This window comes from Delphinus delphis, chromosome 4 (assembly GCF_949987515.2).
Source record: "Delphinus delphis chromosome 4, mDelDel1.2, whole genome shotgun sequence".
Lineage (NCBI taxonomy): Eukaryota > Metazoa > Chordata > Mammalia > Artiodactyla > Delphinidae > Delphinus > Delphinus delphis.
The window spans coordinates 7,891,472-7,910,750 of NC_082686.1; the positions used below are offsets into that span (position 1 = coordinate 7,891,472).

Below are 19,279 nucleotides of genomic sequence, written 5' to 3' on the forward strand. Positions count from 1 at the left end.
AAGGAAGAATTTAAAAACTGAAGATTAAAAGGCATTTTACCACTAAGGAGTGAGAATGAGGAAAAGGAAAACTGATATTTCATTTTTTACTTCCAGAATTGATTAAGGTTTATTAACATAAGCCCATAAATTTAGTAATTAATGAGTAATTAATGCTTAATATAGAAGAAAAGTACAAATATGATTTTAACATGTCAGTTAAGCATGGGCTAAAAGATACTACTACTAGTAGGGGAAAAAAAGGTTGGTTGTAACCAGGAGGTTATAGAAAAGGCAAGCATTCAACAAATTTTTTTTAGCTTTTATAACTTTATACAAAGCAGACCTAGGTTTCTATTAACAAGATAAATATTTACATTTTCAAGTGTCTGCTTTTTGAGTACTTGATCCCATGTATATTTTGTGGACAGTGTGTAAAAATGGAAGTAAACTTATATGTGCATCTCTCTAATCTCTAACATAGATCCATTTAATAATATGGACCTCTACACTTTTTAATAAGACTAGTGTTTAAAGGACACCCCAGGCCTCAACCAAACTAAGGAGGGACCAGTAAATAGTAGCCTGATGTCAAACGAAAAGGGAGAAAAAGCACTTAGAAGTGCAATCTTAAATTATACCTTTGGAGTAGCTGATCTACATTGTCAAAACCTTTAGCATTAACTTTTTACATCAGCTTTTTTACTTTGGGTTTTCCTTTTAAAGGATTTTACTGCTCAAAATAAACCAAAATTTATTCAAAAAGCCTTTTAAATAATGGCCAAGTCTATCCATTTTCTAAAACTACAAAAACCAAACTCCATCAAATTATTCCTACACTCAAAACAAATATTTCATTTCACTTGAATCTACAATTCAAATCCCTGTCGATAACATACATTCTTCACCCCTCATATTTGCTTGTGTAAGAACACATGTTCCTTTTTAAAGCAGTAATTACTTCCACAGACCTTCCAGAAAAGCTAATACAGATAAGCTTATTGTATCTTATCAAAACCAAAGAGTAAATTATTTATGAAGCCCTTGGGAATCCCTGTAAAAGAGGATATACAATACACAAAATAAAAGGTCACCACCACCAACAGATTGTTAATGGGTTTATTCTCATTTGTTCAACAAATATTTGAGAATCGATTATGTTCCAGGCATTGACACTAATAAATAAGACCTAGTCCCTCCATACAAAAACTTAGAGCTACTGGATAAAATAATACTATGAATTAAATTAAAACACAAATATGAACTGCAAAATTATGAGAAGTAAGTAACAAAGCAGAAATATACTGGTTAAGAGTTGGGAGCCAAGCTCCTGGGTTTGCATCCAAGCTCCATCCCTGACTAGCTGTGTGACCTGGGGCAGGCTACCTAACTTCTGGCTGGGTTAATCATCATACCTATCTGAGAGTAATCATCAAGAAAAAAATGAGTTAATAAATGTAAATCATTTAGAATGGTTCCTGGCATATATATCATCAGAGTCAGTGAGGAACTCTTAGAAAATGAAATTTTAAAAAAAAATACTCGAGAAATATCAGCAAAAAATTTTAAAAGGAAATTCACAGAACATATAAAAACATATTCAATCTCACTATATTCAAATAAATGCAAATTAAAATATTAAGTTATGTTTTGTCTATTAAATTGGAATATTTTTAAATACTCAGAATTCTAGAATGTGGTAAAATTCTGCTGTGTAGCTGGGGAAAGCATAAACTGTCCCTTAAAAGGACATTTGAAAATATGTATCTTAAAAATGAACATATCCTTGGGGCTTCCCCGGTGGCGCAGTGGTTAAGAATCTGACTGCCAATGCAGGGGACACGGGTTTGAGCCCTGGTCTAGGATGATCCCACATGCCGCGGAGCAACTAAGCTCTTGTGCCACTACTGAGCCTGCGCTCTAGAGCCGGCGAGCCACAACTACTGAGCCCGCGTGCTGCAACTACTGAAGCCCGCACGCCTAGAGCCCATGCTCCACAAGAGAAGCCACCGCAATGAGAAGCCCACGCACCACAATGAAGAGTAGCCCCTGCTCACCGCAACTAGAGATAGCTGGCGCACAGCAATGAACACCCAACACAGCCAAAAATAAACAAAAATTTTTTTTAAAAGTACATATCCTTTAACTCAATAAATGCAAGTTCTAGGAACTGGACCTAAGGCAATAAATCAAACATGAACACAAGGACTACCACAGTAACATTCACTTAAACATGAACTAATTAGCAACAATGGGGAATAGTTATCTGATTTGTAAAATACTAATTACTCATTAAAAATGATGCTATAAAAGAATATTGATGGAGAAATGTTTAAATTTTAAAAGAAGACTAAAAAAAGTAAGTAAAATGTGACCCCATTTTGTTTCTTCAATACTGTTTGAAGGAGCCACATGTACATAAGGTATAACAGGCAAAAATATATCAACTAAAAAAATACAGTGATATTCTGATTATTTGGATTACTGCTGATTTTTATTTTCTTCTTTACAGAAGTTCTATTTGAACTTGAATTATTTTTAATTAAAAATATACAAACTTGGGCTTCCCTGGTAGCTCAGTAGTTAAGAATCTGCCTGCCAATGCAGGGGACACAGGTTCGAGCCCCGGTCCGGGAAGGTCCCACGTGCCACAGAGCAACTAAGCCCGCGTGCCACAACTACTGAAGCCGGCGTGCCTAGAGCCCATACTCCGCAACAAGAGAAGCCACTGCAATGAGAAGCCCATGCACCAAAACAAAGAGTAGCCCCTGCTTGCCGCAACCAGAGAAAAGCCCGCACGCAGCAACAAAGACCCAATGCAGCCAAAAATAAAAAAATTAATTAATGAATTATATATATATACACACACACACACAAACTGGACTGTGGTGGTAATAGCTGCACAACTGTATAAATTCACTCAAAACTCAAACTTACTCCTAAGATGAATTTTATGATATGTAATTTGTGTCAGAGAATATTTACACACACAAATACACACATACTTTACTTCTATAAAAGGTGAGGGATAGGAAAGAAGTCCTTGCCCTCAAAGAGAGAAAAAAACTACATTTTGTGTTTTACTGAATGGGGAAGAGGGAAAACTAAAGTATTTCAGATCTCTTTCGACAATAAATTTTCGTTATAACAAAATCTTTTTCTACTAGATTCATGTAAAAATGGATGTTAGATAATCATGTCAAGTATATCACTATGAAAAAACAAAATGTTATTAGCTTTTCAGGTAACTTGGTTCCCAGAAAAAACCCTTTGCCCCTATTACATTTTTTCCCTATCTACCCTGCTCCTGCAAATAAATCCTTTCTGAATAATTCCAATAAGTAGGAAAAAAATCAGCATTAATTCCAATGCCTAATAAAACAGTCCTTCAACACAAATTTTAAATTATGTAAATGAGATGAATTTGAATTAACTGTAAGTCTGATAAAATTTGAGACATTAAACATGTAATTTGAGAAGACAGGCCAAATTCTCAAATAAGGGGGAAATTTAAGAAAATGCAAAACCTAAATACTCATAAATAGTATGGTAATAACAACTGAGAGGAGAGAGAATAATAATAATTAAAATAGAGCACATCTATCAGGCATGTGCTCGGACTACATTGTGAGGTTTTATTACCATTATTATGCCTCCTATTCCCCATATGAAGAAAGTGAGATTTGGAACTTTGTATTTTGTTCTCATGGTTACCCAAATCCCTTCTATTTTCCTTTCTTTTCACTATGTGTCTAGGGGTGAAAGAGTATGACCTACTGATTCCCCTACTTAGAATACCACTGAAACTTAATTAGTAACTTTTCCCCCCTCCCCTCCCTCTTCTCCAACTTGAAGTAATATTCTTTTATTTCCCATTAGTAACAATGAAGCAATCAGAAACTTTATTCTACCTTTTTTTGTTGTTGTTTGTACTGTATCTTCATTGCAGAGAATCTAGCCATTACATATTACACTCACTCATAAGCATCCTTTAAGTTCCACAAGTACCTATTTAAAGCTCCCCTTATATCAACGTCCCTGCAATCTCTCTGGGTGCCAAAGTTTAGTCTCTGGTAGATTCCTTAAGAAGTGCTCAAAGAAAGAACAGCCTCCAAATTCATACTCACGTTCATAATATTTTCTCTGCTGTCTTTATACTTCAGTCAATTTAGCTAGGTATAAAACTCATGGCTCTTATCTCCTTTCCTTGTGAATATGAGATGCTACTCCATTGCTTCCAGAATAAAGCAATGCTATCAAAATCAGATGATCTAATATACTTCCTTTAAAGAACTGGGTCTTTACCTAGATACCCCGAAGAATTTTCAATAATGTTTAAAGAATATGTCTACATGTTGGTTGTTTCTGTATCGATTTATCCAAGTATACAACATACCCTTTTCAAATGTAGTGGCACACTTTTTTTTAATTTCAGGAAATTTACTTGAGTTATTATTATTAAAACTTATTAAGTTTCATTGCTTTGGTTCCTCTTCAGAGACTCTTATTATTTGTATGTTGAAACTTCTTGCCTCTCTTTAGTAAATGTCACTTTCTCCAGAATGATTCTTTATTTTTCTTTAGTTCTTTTTTATCAGAAATTTTTTTCTTCTATTTATCTTCTGTTTCTCCGAAGAAATTTTCTACTATTTTTTCACTCTTGTGTCCTTCTAGTTTAGACTTCATTTTTTAAATGATTTTTTCTTTTATTTCTCTTTCCTTAGCTATCACCACATTTCTAACATTTCCTTATTCAGATTTATGTTGCTCTTCCATATTTGTACCATTTCCTAAATTTCTCTGAGTTCATTTAGAAACATTAGATTATATTTTTCATTTGTTTCATTAACATTTCTTTCTAGTAATATGTTTTCACTGTCTGCAGCAATATTATTCTCTCCTTATTCCTTTCTTCTTACAAAAGCTCTGTGGGGAATTTGACTGTGATCCTAGTCAGTTGCTCTATTTCATGTAAAATAAAAAACTTTTAGGAAACTGGAATAGCTTTTCCGGTTTCAATAAGAGTCCTTTTCTGTTTTCATGAAGAAGAAATGAAGGACACTGAAATATAGTTTCATGAATGAGGTCTCCTGTACTTTCACCTTCCCCCAACTTTATATGTCCTTTTTTCCCTTTTCCCCACTGTCTTCATCCTCCTTAATTTGGATTCTATTACCAGCAGCGTCTCCTTAGTGCAGGACTTTGACCAGCAAGGGAACTTCAACTGGTAAGTTTTGAAAATTCATAGGGACCAGATGGATCTAACCCACAGAATTCACTGTGGGCCCCTGGTATCCTGAGAACTCAAAAACATCTCTTAATTTTAGCTTCTGTTCTCCAACTTGCCTGCCACACTTTCCAGGGACTTTTTGTTAGCTAGCCTGGGCTTCTCCTGTTCTCAGGTCCATCAGATTCCTGCTGCTCCCTTCTGCATCTTTCTGTACAAATGCTGACACCATGCAGGTCTTGTAGTTATTGGAGATTTGTCCCCACCTACTTCCATTAGGGTTTGTAGTGATACTGTTCACCTAGTCTTATAGAAAGTGTCCATGAATTTTTGGTTTTGCTGTGCTGGTTACTCTGTTTTTAGGGAAAACTACGAAGATTCAAAAAACTATGCCCTGCTGTCATCTTCCCAGAACTCAAAACGTTCTTTTGGAGGTACATTTAGTAAGTCCCTAAAATCTAAAATAATGAATATGAATCTATTTGCTTTCGCCTAGGCCTTGAATAAAGGCACTAGGGTCTAAGAAATTCAACTTTACAACATGGCTAACCTCAGGTTTCCCATCATCTTCTCTATAAATATCGTATGTTTTCTTATGAGATATATATATGATATAATCATTATTAATTGCTTTCACTTGGAAATCAGAAACTTAATAAAATATGAAACATAAAAGGATAAGGAAATGGAAAATAATGCAGAACTCTTAAAACTGTTTGAAGAAATTTATTAAAGCAGACATTCAGAGTAAAATATTTTTAGGCATTAGTAGAATGACAAAAAGTGGTTTTTTTCTAAGTGTTCGTTGAGCACTTTCTATGTCACAGGAACCCTGCGAGACACACACAGCAAAGACAAACAGGATAAGCCATGGTCCTCTGACTTTGAGAATCAGACTAGCTGGGACCAAAAAAACTGGTAAGCAAACATGTGCAAATGCCATAAAAGCATTAAATACAACCATTTGCTAGAAAGATCCTGGGAGGAGAATATTTACTGAACTATATTAGTTTTGTCACTTTATACATTTCTGAAGCAACTGAACTTTTTCCTCCATTGAGTACACACTATCACTTTTATATTTTCTAAAACAGAAGATTCTTCTTTTTGCCAGCTGAATTAGAAACTTGTTTTTAATTATAATGCTCACAAATGTATATTAAAAGACCAACATTCATCTAATGCTAGTGAGTATAAACTGGTACATATTACCAAACACCATTCTAAAAGTCTGTATGAAGGGCCTTAAAATTTTCCAAGCCCTATGACCTAATACTTACGCTCATAGGAATAAATTACAAGGAAATAATTTAACATACAACCCAACACTCATGCACAGATGTCAGTACTTTAAAAAAAAGTGAAAAGGAAAAATTAAAAAAAAAATGTCTAATAAGAGAGAAACCTAACTTAACTAGGAAATGAGCATACAAAGAAATGGTTTCAACTCAGCATACTTTAAAATAAATTTCCAAAATAATTCACCTGCAAAAAGTTATAGTTCTGAATGCTCTGAATTTGCTCCAAGTTCAAAGGAACAGCAGATCACTACAGTTAGTAAGTTTCTGATGACACAGGGAAATGTTCACAATATAATGCTAGGCAATAAAAGAGAAAATATAAACAACATAAAAATAGATTCTACCCAAGCACACAAACCTGAACAGATATTCAGATGATATTAATTAATCAAAAATGGCATTGCAAACAAAACACTAGAAGGGGAAGTGCCATAGTGCGACGGGCAGTAGAACTCTGGGTATGTTTCCTTCCACTTACCTATATTCTCATAAATTTCCAAATTTTTTCACTGACGCTGTATTACTTGGTAAATACAAGTATTTATCAATTTTTTCTTGGGAGAAAAAATTAAAATCTGAGAGCAAAAATAAATCCACTAGATTTACCATTCACCAAAACCCATCAATTCATTGAATTATTAAGCACAAAATCAGACCGCTCGGGGTTAAGAAATGAATGACAGCTAAAGGAGGGAAAACACTTACAGAAAAAGACCAGATACGCAGGACCACATGAAGAACAAGTCCAAAAGGAAGAAAATGGGCAATACACTCCCAAATATCAAAATGTACATATCCTTTTATTTCCCCCAGTGCACCCTGTACATGAATGGAATTACAGAAGTTGGTTTTATTTAAATATACAGATCTGATTTCTAATTGTTCTGCAATAGTATGCCATACTCTTGTGACCACTGAAGTATATAAACTTTGCCCTACAAAACCCACATTTTAATCTAGAATTAAAACTCTGCCATATCAAATGGTTTTAAGCACTTAAATTCATAGAAATATGGCAGACAATATGAACAAATGAGCGGAATTTAAAATAAATTTCCGGGACTTCCCTGGTGGCGCAGTTGTTAAGAATCCACCTGCCAATGCAGGGCACATGGGTTCGAGCCCTGGTCCGGGAAGATCCCACATGCTGTGGAGCAACTAAGCCCACAACTACTGAGACTGCATTCTACAGCCCACCAGCCAAAACTACTGAGCCCACGTGCCACAACTGCTGAAGCCCACGCACCTAGAGCCCATGCTCTGCAACAAGAGAAGCCACCGCAATGAGAAGCCCACACGCCGCAACAAAGAGTAGCCCCCGCTCGCCGCAACTAGAGAAACCCCGCACGCAGCAACAAAAACCCAACGCAGCCAAAAATAAATAAATAAATTTATATAAAAAAAGAATTGATTTTCAAAATAAATAAACAAATTTCCAATGTTATTCATCCTCAAAGAGTTTCAGTTCTGTATGTTCTAGAACTATTTCAAGTTTTAAAACAACTAGCCTATCACTTGTTAAAAAACAATTTCAGTTGTTAAAGAAGCCCAACAAATAAAGAACAGTATCAACTGCTGTATCCAACAGCTTTTCCCACTAGTGTTCCCTTGGATGTTAACAGGTATAAATAAGAAATAAAAGGAAGGTGAGGTCCTTTTATCAAATAAACTGGAAAAATGCAAACGCCTTTATGTTAATGTCCACAGTGATCTCTGAGGCAGTGCATTTTCCAAATTTAATCTCCTAAGTGATTTCTACATTCTAAATAAACTGAATTTGGTTATAACTTAATTCAAAGCGGTAAAAAGTAGCTCCTAGGTTCCCAAGATGATAGTGTGCTTGGGTAGAACGGTGTCACTCATCGCTAACAGGGATAAATAGGAGAGGAGGGAGTGTGTGCAGGAGAGACATGTAGGAGGCAGTTACATGAGTCTGGAGCTCAGAAGAGAAGAGTGGGACACAAAGGTAGATTTTGACAACATCGGCATGAAGGTATCAGGTGAAGCCATTACTGCAAATGCTATTAACCAGAGAGTGCTTTCTGTTTTTACTCTAGATGGCTTGAATTCAACAGACAAGTGTTGAAGATTTATCATAAACATCCACTGCAAAATTTGTTATATATCTGCCCCCTCTTCCAATTGAAATGTGTTCCTATGTGCTCCTTGATTCTAAGTACAGGGATCCTTACGAGCAGAACACTATTACAGTACCTGGTACAAAGCAAATGTTAGCCAAATAAAATGTTTGGTCATAAATGATTTTTTTCCCCAAAAATCAAAAAATAATCTAATTTTACCTAATTTACATTCTAACTATATTTTAAAATATGCAAAAATTCCCTCAAATTAAGTTAAGTACAGGAACACCTATATACACACGTACCAGAGATATATTGAAGTTTAACTTTGGTTTGCTGTTCAGTAAAAATCGATTATTAAGCTGTGGCTTTTGAAAGACAGTCAGTCAAAGCATACTTCAATGTCCTTTCTAGCATCCCTGAACCTGCACCTAAAATGAAATGGTATGAGAGAGTAAGGTATCATCACAGCTAACCAACATAAAGTCAGGACCATGAATGCCTGGGGAAACAGTATTCACTTTCAAGTAGGCAAAAGCATTCTAGAAATAACTTTCAATGAAAAACCTCCTTACGAGCTTTTATGTGTTAAAATTCTATCTGTTGAAGAATAAATGTGTGCACAGTAAAACAAGAGCAAACTTCATTAATTAATGATGATTGTGAAAGCTGTTAATTTTACATTCAAAAACAATTATTAACTTTCAAACTGTTGAAAGGGAAATACGCCAACAGCTAATATGTATATTAGAGAGAGTCAGATCTTTCTTCTTGAGTTTTTTCCTTTATAAGCCAGTAAATGTTGGTAATTTTTAAAGACTATGAGGCTGAGTAAGAGACTAGATTATATCATAAATCTAGTATTTGTAATTTTTTTGTGTGTTCTAGCATTCATAAAATTAACTAGATAACCTTTAAAAACTGGATTTACTCTTTAGATATTTCATTTCATCCATAAGCCTTTCAAGAAAAAGAGTTATTTAGAAACTCTTCATATCTTATGAAGGTAAACTAGAAATAAAATAGCAACTTTGCCACCTCAAAATTTCTTAAGGGAAAATCTCCAAAATCATTAATATTCATGGATAAATCTATGAGACACCCCCAAAATACTTTGTTCCTCTACTGACCTCAGGCGAAAGTGAGCATCTACTTGGTATAGCCAATGTGCAGTATAGTGCCCAAGGAGCAATCCGGGAGCTGACAGTGCTGAGCAACTGTTCCTGCACCAAAAGGTCAAACGTATAAAATCTGACAACAAAATTTTCATAAAATTCTATAATTTTTTCTGTAAATATTCCTATTTATTCCTCTATGACACTGACATTCAGCCTCAGCATCATGTTGCTTTTGTCAGCCACTCAGCCAGCATGTGCACATGGTGTACCTCTAATACGTACAGGCAAATATACATGTGTACCCGAGAGACAGATTACAGAGATAATTACTCAAACACCTTTTACTCAAAAAAGAATTATCATCAGATTCTTTGAGTCCCTCATGAATGTAAAGTATGATTTGATCTATAATTAAATTTAATATATATTCAAGCACATTTCTTCATACAAAATGGCACACCTGAGACATTGTTTTTTAAAATCCCGAGCTGAAGTCAAAAAATGGTAATTTTTTTTCTTTTTAGAAAACAAAGATCACCCAAATAAAAAGCAATCACAAAATCCTTAGCACCTTCACCAGTAACGTAATTAAGCATCTATCCAAGATTTATGTGGTTACTTCTTTTCCAGTTAAAGATCACTCTTTTAAACAGTTTATAAATCAAATAAGACTATCTCTGACCAGACCTGCAAATATAAGCCACTTGGTTCAACAAAATACCTCCTAATCGGCCTGATTTAAGAACATTCAAGTTTAAAAGTTAGTTAACACTTCATCCATTAGCTACACTACATTTTCAAGAGCCCAAACACAGCCACAGATGGAACAAGCCTCCATTTTTCCATGTATAAGATCACCTCAAATAATTATAAAGCAATCAAAAATATTCTTTCAAAAATGCCTTCTATACTGCTTCTCTTGTATAAATACAAATGACAAAAGGATAAACGGGAAGGAGAAAAGGAAGAAAGAAAGGAGAAAGAGAGGAATGAAGGAAGGGATGGAGAGGCAGGAAAGAAAAAACAAAATCCCAGACCATATTTTTTAAGGAATCATACATATGGGTATAATATCCTTAACTGAATTATCAGAGACTTAAGACACACTACTAACATCTACTCCCTATGTCTTTAAAAAATCTGCTCTCTTCTAACAGGGATCTGGGGGAACATGCATTCAACCATAAAGGTGAATATTTTATTTATTTTTAACAGAAATACTTCAATTCTCGCCAAAGTATTAGCCAACACCCCTTTTGAAAAGGTCAAGTACTAGCAATCACTATGCTGTATTTGTATTAATAACACTATCTGTCACTGATTATCAAACTGATTCCCAAAGTCAAGTTTAATAAATATCCCAACTATCTTTGCATTTATTGATCTAAATAATTCTCCCCACTAATGCTGTTTATCAGAAAGCTCCCGCATTCAAAATATACCACCAGTTCCCACATTCTCTCAGACAGCCACAGTTTTACTGTATTTCAAAACTTGAGTCACCTGTATGCATCGTCTTCTTTCAAGTCTCATATCATCCTGATGGGGTGGGGGAAGGGAGGGAAGAGTCCAGCAGCAAAACTATAACACTGTGTGAAGAAAAACAGATTATGATAAGAGATAAGGATGCAAGACAATTACCCCTAGTTGAGGAACATCTAATGTAAATACAATCCCCAAAACATAGAGATAAAATTACTGCAAATTCATTTCCTCACATTTATTTAAGTTTACTCGAAAATAATTTTCATTAATGAAAAGCAATTATATATAAAATATAAAATATTTAATTGTCAGGGAGAAAAACAGTTTTAAAATCTGACTACTACCAACAAAAATTTCACACATTTCTAGGGATGAAATAAACTGTCAATATTACACTGTTCTATGTAATTTTATCTGAATAAAAAGCATCTACATTTTGTAATCTACATCAATTCACAAATCAGTAAATGTGAATTCACTTTTCACCATGGCTTACTATCAGAGGTAATGAAACTTACTCTATAGGAACGATCACATCAATCTACCAATGTTACTGGTAAATTAAGTTCTGAGACACTGCTCACCAACTGTTCCCCTAAGCCCACAAGCCCTCTTTTGCTCTAGGAGTGGCTTCTTGTACTTATTGTAATTCTTTCACTTTACTTCCTACTTATTACTTACACTGCTATTTTATGATTGGCCAGCAAATTCCATGACTGATGGGAAAGAAAAGCAACCTGGTAGCTATTGTCAACTGAGAGCACGTGATGACAGACAAGACAAAGACAAGCACAGGCTGAAACCTAACTTATAAATGAGTCTGGTCTAAAAATCTATTTTTCAAATTGATGCTGTGGAAGTAAGTATTATTCCTAATGAAACAATGTTGCTTATGTTGGCCAAGTTCCCAGACTAGCCAAAAGACATCTATTGAACCCAAAAGATAATTACACCAGCCATGGGCACTGGGGACCCTGCAGAAGAAACATAGAAACTTAACCAATTCTAGATCCTCTCTTTATCCAGACAAATTCTGAAATAGGTTGTTTTCCTTTGTTAGCACTCTCTCAACTCCTGATGCCTGTAATTCCCTAAATTTTACATTATGACATTCCAATCATCCTGCTAATAACAACGCTTTCCCCTAAGTATGTTCCAAAATTACCACCCAAAGCTCCTACTGCCTCAGTGTAGTTCATTTCAGGTATGTGATAGGAAGAAATCAACAGGGCTGAAATAATTCACTTTAATATTTGCAGTTTTCAACAAGGATGCTAGCTAGTTAGCCCAAATAAACCCCTAAATGATAGAATTCTAACAGTGTTGCAAAATAATGTTAAAAACTACTGAGACAGTTTGAGGAAAAACATTTTTATGCAAGTGGGTCATAATATGGATTTGACTATTTATTGCCACCAAATATTTCTGCTTTTCACTTATTTCTGCTTCTACTTACTTTTGAACCCCAGAAGTTCTTTAAAAGCTCAAATTCTGTACTCCAAATAACAGCAACTGAAAGAGCAGCTCAGGGAAGGGGTTTACGTGTATGAATTACTTGTAAATTAGGAACTACCTGTGTCTGAAATCATTCCCTGGATTCCAGATTCCATTCCTGAAGAACCACTTTTCCAGCTTAGATGCTGCTGTGGTATCAAGGAAAACCCTAGGCATGTGACCAATTAGTACCCAACCTGGGGGAAAGGCGATATGGACAGATAAGTGGATGAACATTAAAGTAGTGCATCAAAATAGTTTTATTTGCAAAAATAATATTTGAATCATCAAGATTCAAGATTTTTTACTGCAAAGACATAGTTTTCTAATAATTTTTCCCTCATAAATGGTCAGTCTTTACAATTCTAGCATAAACCATGGTAAAGGAAAATGTGAATTTTTAAATCTCTTGCCATGAACTGCACATTTTCAAATCCTTCAGGCTCTTGACATCACATTCTTCACCTGTAAGATGTCACAATGCTACCTATACCCTGCCAACTTCAATGGTTTCAATAGGAAAAGATGAGTCGGCCAGTGGCACAATGGATAATGCATCTGACTCTGGATTATCAAAATGGTCTCACCCTAAAACTGACATCTTTTAGAAAAAAAATCAACCATTTAATCACACTCATTTGAAGAGCAGCCTTTAGCAAAGGGTAAAGAATTTCTGTAAGTTACAAAATCTGCTGCTGACATATGCAGCAACTAAACCATCATATACTGAGAAATGATAAACTCCTCAAGTCTTGACCTTAGATTACTTTAAATAAAGATTCTAGTGATTATTCCAATATATCCTTCAGGCTGGTCACTTTTCAAAAAATAGATGTGAGTTTTAATGACAATAAGTAAGTAACAGCGAACACAAATGTACTTTGCAATTACAGATACAATTTTCTTTCTAAAGAAGCTTACAAATCCAGACAGTCATATTTTTCTTTTTTTCTGAGAAAAACCTACAGTGATTTTTTTATCTTTCCCCCCACAAATGGAGCCATTCACAAATTATGGAGCAAAATTAGATGCCAACAAAAAGCATCTACTATCCTTACCATAGGAACCTCCCATAGTCCTCAAAATCTTTTACAGTATGTTTTAGCTCACATTTTGCCCAAGGCAATATAATGGTCTATGAACGATCTAGGAACTGAGCTTAAGTGGTTTCTGAAGTTAACTTACAAACCAATTTTTAGTTGTCTGAAAATCACTGCATAAAATTAACCTACAGCACATCTGCAGGGATAACAGAATTTCAACAAGCTGAGTTTACGTTCATGGTATGCTCAGGAAGGTATCAGACTCGCTCTCTTTTTGTCTGTCTCTCTTTTCTCAAGAGGGGTGGGGGAGATGAGAGGAGGGGAGAGAGGGTGGGAGGATATCGAGACACCTAATCAAAAGCACTGTCATGCTGAGATTTATAAAATTACTACAAATCTGAAAAAAACTAGAGTGGCAAAACTATGGTTGAAATGAATGCATTAGCATGATACGGCAAATCCAGATTAACTGAAGAGTTAAACTAAATGGCAGGTATTAATGTATTCTCTAATGACACAATGTTTTGTACTGAGGCAAAACTAAAAACTGTATCTAGTTTTGTTTTTTTTTAAATAATTTTATTTATTTATTTTTGACTGTGATGGGTCTTTGTTGCTGTGCGTGGGCTTTCTCTAGTTGCAGCGAGCGGGGGCTACTCTTCGCTGTGGTGCGCGGGCTTCTCGTTGTGGTGGCTTCTCTTATTGCGGAGCCCAGGCTCTAGGCGTGCGGGCTTCAGTAGTTGTAGCACGCGGGCTCAGTAGTTGTGGCTCGCAGGTTCTAGAGCTCAGGCTCAGTATTTGTGGCGCTCGGGCCTATCTGCTCCGCAGCATGTGGGATCTTCCCGGACCTGGGCTTGAACCCATGTCCCCTGCATTGGCTGGCGGTTTCTTAACAACTGAGCTAACAGGGAAGCCCTATATCTAGTTCCAAAATAACTAAAGTAGTAGGGAAGTATCATAAGCAGCCAGTGAAAAAACTCAGTCTGATACAAGCGTCAGAAGTACTGGTAGGTACTATTTTATTTCTTAAGCTGGGTACAAGTATACAGTTGTTTTTTTTATAACCTTTTAATTTTATGTGTTATATCAATATATATTCTCATATATTCACAATTTTAAAAATTTAACCCACATGAAAAAATAAAATATAATGCACAATGAGATTTAAAAGGACAATTCTGATAGTTCAGAAGATGCCAATTAAGAATAAGCTACAAAAAAATAACAAGCTACAAAACTGAAAACAAAGTTGAGAGAGTGGCATGGACTTATATGTACTCCCAAATGTAAAATAGATAGCTAGTGGGAAGCAGCCGCATAGCACAGGGAGATCAGCTCCGTGCTTTGTGACCACCTAGAGGGGTGGGATAGGGAGCATGGAAGGGAGGCGCAAGAGGGAGGAGATATGGGGATATATGTATATGTACAGCTGATTCACTTTGTTATAAAGCAGAAACTAACACACCATTGTAAAGCAATTATACTCCAATGAAGATGTTAAAAAAAAAATGAAAACGAATTTGAAAGACCTAAAATTTGATTCCATGGATCAAATTACAATGTGATTATCTTAAAATTATACTCTGTGATTAGCTTTCCTTATAAACTTCTGCTCATTTACACTAACAGAGCAAGGAAGTGATAGAAGAAAATGTCTTTTTTCCAGATAATAATTTTAGAAATAGATTTTCAAGAATTATAATAGCCAAAGGAGTCATGGGGGAAATGTTCTGATACCTAACACACAAGGAAAATAAAAAATCTATAACTCTAATTCCCAATAAGATGATCAAATGGCATACACAGAAAAAAGTCCTTTCACTAACTGGGGCTTTCAAGAGAAATCCTAAAAACCAAGAACATTTATGATTTCCCCCAGGATCCCTAAGAAATAGTCACAGTCTTAAAAAAAAAAAAAAAAGTAAAAAGGCAAAAAGCATTATGATGATATCAAATCGAAATTATGAGTAAAAGTGCAGGGAAAAAGCCATTTGCTATACACCATCAGCTGAGACACTTCACAGACGTTGACACACACCACACACCGTACAAGTAGGCACTGTTATTTCAACGGTGGGAAAATCAAGGGTCAGAGAGATTAACCTGCCTGGCCTATGGGCACAGCTTGAGAACTCTGGTCCCACACCAAAGTTCACTACTTTCCACCACTCCAAGATGCCTCTCATTAGGGATCATTGAAATGGTTAGGAGAAAATTGCAAACCTGCAAGAATCTAGGTGACTTAGTCTGATTTTAGACTCACCACTCTTCTGCCTCAACCATACCAAACATGAAATAAAGCTCATAAGCAGTAAATTAATTTGTATAAAGTATTTCACTTTAGGGGAATGGAAAAGTAACTCTCCTGCAAAGTCAGCCTAGCAGAGAAATTCTGATTACAGCATGTAACAGTTCGTTCTATATTCCCTTTACCAAAAAAAAAAAAAAAAAAACAAAAGAATTAAGGAGACAAGATGAAAAGAGTGTAAAAACCAACAGCAGATAAGTTATTTTTGCACTAAAGCCTCAGGCAAGATAAAAAGAACATGAAGGACTGAAAACCTGGGTCTTGGAATATATGACTCCAATGGCACGGTGGAAGTGGAAGTAGCTGATACATGGGTTTAAGGGGAAGAAGGATGTGATTTCTCATGAAACTGTACATAAAGAACTAACACAACCCTGAGTGAGCACCAGAGAAAAGGTTCAAGAAGACAGAGCTGAGTGGATTAAATAAATATTGTCCCAATTTTTGCTACCTCAAGCACCAAGTTACCTGGCCTCTCCAGGACTATATCTGGGCTAAACTGAGACAAAATTAGGCACTGAGTATTCGTATATGGCAATAAATACAGGAAAACAGGAGGGAAATAACTCATAGGCATATTACCTGTTACAACACATAACGCATTGACAAATATCTTTTTTAAGACTGGTGGGCAGAGACTGAAAAGTTTCTAGGAGTAAGCTATGACCAAATTAAAGTACGGTACCCTGCCACTAATTCAAAACATACAGAGACTTCCCTGGTGGCGCAGTGGTTAAGACTCCGCCTGCCAATGCAGGGGACACGGGTTCGATCCCTGGTTCGGGAAGATCCCACATGCCACGGAGCAACTAAGCCCGTGCGCCACAACTACTGAGCCTGCGCTCTAGAGCCCACACGCCTAGAGCGCGTGCTCCACAACAAGAGAAGCCACCGCAACAAGAAGCCCACGCGCCGCAATGAAGAGTAGCCCCCGCTCGCCAAAACTAGAGAAAGCCCGTGCACAGCAACAAAGACCCAACACAACCAAGATAAATAAATAATTTATTTTTTAAAAAAACATATAAACTACCAGTGATACTTTATTTTGCTTGCCATCCTTTGTCTCCTTTAGTGAGTCTGAAAACAATGATTTTCACAGGTTTATTTCAACCTTCAAGTCTATCAACCTATCTGCATGTATTCTCTTATACTCCAAGTTCCTCAAACATTAATATTCAGACCACAGCACTTTTCAGGAACCTAACTTCCACTACTGGAGAGTGACTACTACTATATAAAGTAGATACTAGGACATATCCCTGTCATAAGCAGACCTAAGTTCCAGAAGGCTCACTTCTAAGATTTGGTTGAAAGGCAACATTAAGTACTATCTTAGTTATATGTGGAATTAAGCAGACTGAAAATACCAACTTGCCTCTAGCCCACCTCTCTCCTTTAAGGTTCAGGCCCACATTTCTGAGAGTCCAGTGAACGAGCTTGATTTTGTTTCCCACTTGTAACTGCATATGAGGTATCTTATATTTAATGTACAAATAAACATTTTCCTTTAATTCACTTAATTCTCATAAATAATTACATAAGTTAAGTAGCACTATTACCCGTTTTACAGGTGAGGAAACTAAGACCCAGAGAGGTGAAGTTGCCCCAAGTCACACAGGACGAATTGTAGAGAGATAAGATTCAAATCTAACCAAACAGACTCCAAAGCCGCTGATCTCAGGTCCCACATTAAACTGAATTTGTCATTTCCCCACTCTTCTCTCTTGATCAAAAAAGACGAGGAATGACCAGGCAGGACAGGAAAAAAATCCACTTCTCCTTCCTGTACTCTCAGTTTTGGTTAACGGGTATCACTACACCCCAATCTCCCAAACTAAAACCCTAATATCATCTAGGACCTCTTTGCTATTGCTTACCCCACATCCAATCCACACAAATTCTTGTGTTGAGAAATTCCCTGGCGGTCCAGTGGTCAGGACTCGGCGTTTTCGCTGCCAGGGCCCAGGTTCGATCCCTGGTTGGGGAACTAAGATCTCACAAGCTTCGAGGCGTGGCCAAAATAAGAAAAGTGAGTTCTGTGAGCTATTCTAGGAAATGAATCAAACCTAAGGAGGAGGTCACAGGAACCTCCAGTTTGTAGCCAGTCAGACGCCCAGGTAACAACCTGGGCTTGTGCTTGGTGTCAGAAGTGGAGGGTCTTACAGGACTGAACCCTTTACCAGGTAGACAGTGTGAGAATTGGGCTGAATTCTCAGACACCCCGCTGCCATCTGAGAACTGCTTGGTGTGAAAAAGCCCCTCCCCCGTGAAAAACATACACACACACACACACACACACACACACACACACCCTCACATGCTGGAACTGGGTACAGGAATCCTTTGTAAATAGGAATTAAAAGCAAAGTAATATGAACAAAACAAATTTTTTCAATCTCTTCTGCTGATGCGCTTGCTTCACATCACCTACACATAACATACTCAAACTTTCTATTACTCAAATCGATCCTGCTCATAAGAGGAATTAAAAAGGGGTGGCCCAACGACCTCTAGGTGCTTTGAGAATCAAACAAGGTTGAGACCCAGCGCTCAGTGTCATACCCCGTTACATTTCCCTCCCTAACCTGACATCTGGGGTGATCTCATGCATGCATGTATTCCAGAAACAAAGCATATCTATCAGACAGAAGACACTTAGGAAGAATATGTTCAATCAGTAATAGTCTGCGACCCCTTCTCATAACTAGTTTCTAAGAAATGCAATAAAAAAACTGCTCACTCTTTCCTTTCTGATAGTACCGACTTTTCTAAATAGAATGGTCTGAAGTATTTATATGTATGTGTGTGTTTCTAAAGTATTTTATATACACACAATTTTATTTATAAAGTATATATTATATGTAATTAATTTACATAAGTACATGCACACATATACTTAGTTGATTATGTGTACTTTAATACATATAATTATATATAATCTTATGAACCACTGTTTTTTAATTATCCTTGAATTTCAAAAATACAGAAAAACAACAAGATCCAGAAATAATAAAAAAACACACACTATTATTAACAGCTTACATTTTCTTCCAATAAGCCTGTTACTAAGAGTAGTAAAATGAGTTTAGTTGCACTTATTTTCCCTGCTAGACTTTTGTGGAACTTAGAGAAATGCTACCTCCTAAAAAATTCTTAAAATGTGTGACCTTGTATTTCAGGGTACCAATCATCCTCCATGTCTCTTTCACCTTTGGCTCCAAACTCAGGTGTTACTCTCCAGTT

At 36.2% G+C, this 19,279-nt stretch overlaps 1 protein-coding gene across 4 annotated transcripts in view; it reads right to left on the minus strand.

Moving 5' to 3' along the window:
- The window catches only part of DYRK1A (dual specificity tyrosine phosphorylation regulated kinase 1A), a 144,592-nt gene that overhangs the window by 82,240 nt on the left and 43,073 nt on the right, over positions 1 to 19,279 (minus strand). For 2 of the 4 annotated variants that reach the window (XM_060010304.1, XM_060010303.1), the window contains exon 2: positions 11,210 to 11,295. The exons of 1 other annotated variant lie outside the window; for it this stretch is intronic. In XM_060010304.1, the coding sequence (XP_059866287.1) occupies positions 11,210 to 11,219 (10 nt within the window). In that variant the 5' untranslated portion in view covers positions 11,220 to 11,295. Of the gene's footprint in view, positions 1 to 9,718; positions 11,296 to 19,279 lie in introns of all 4 variants that reach the window. One more of the 4 variants, XM_060010306.1, reaches the window with a different exon arrangement.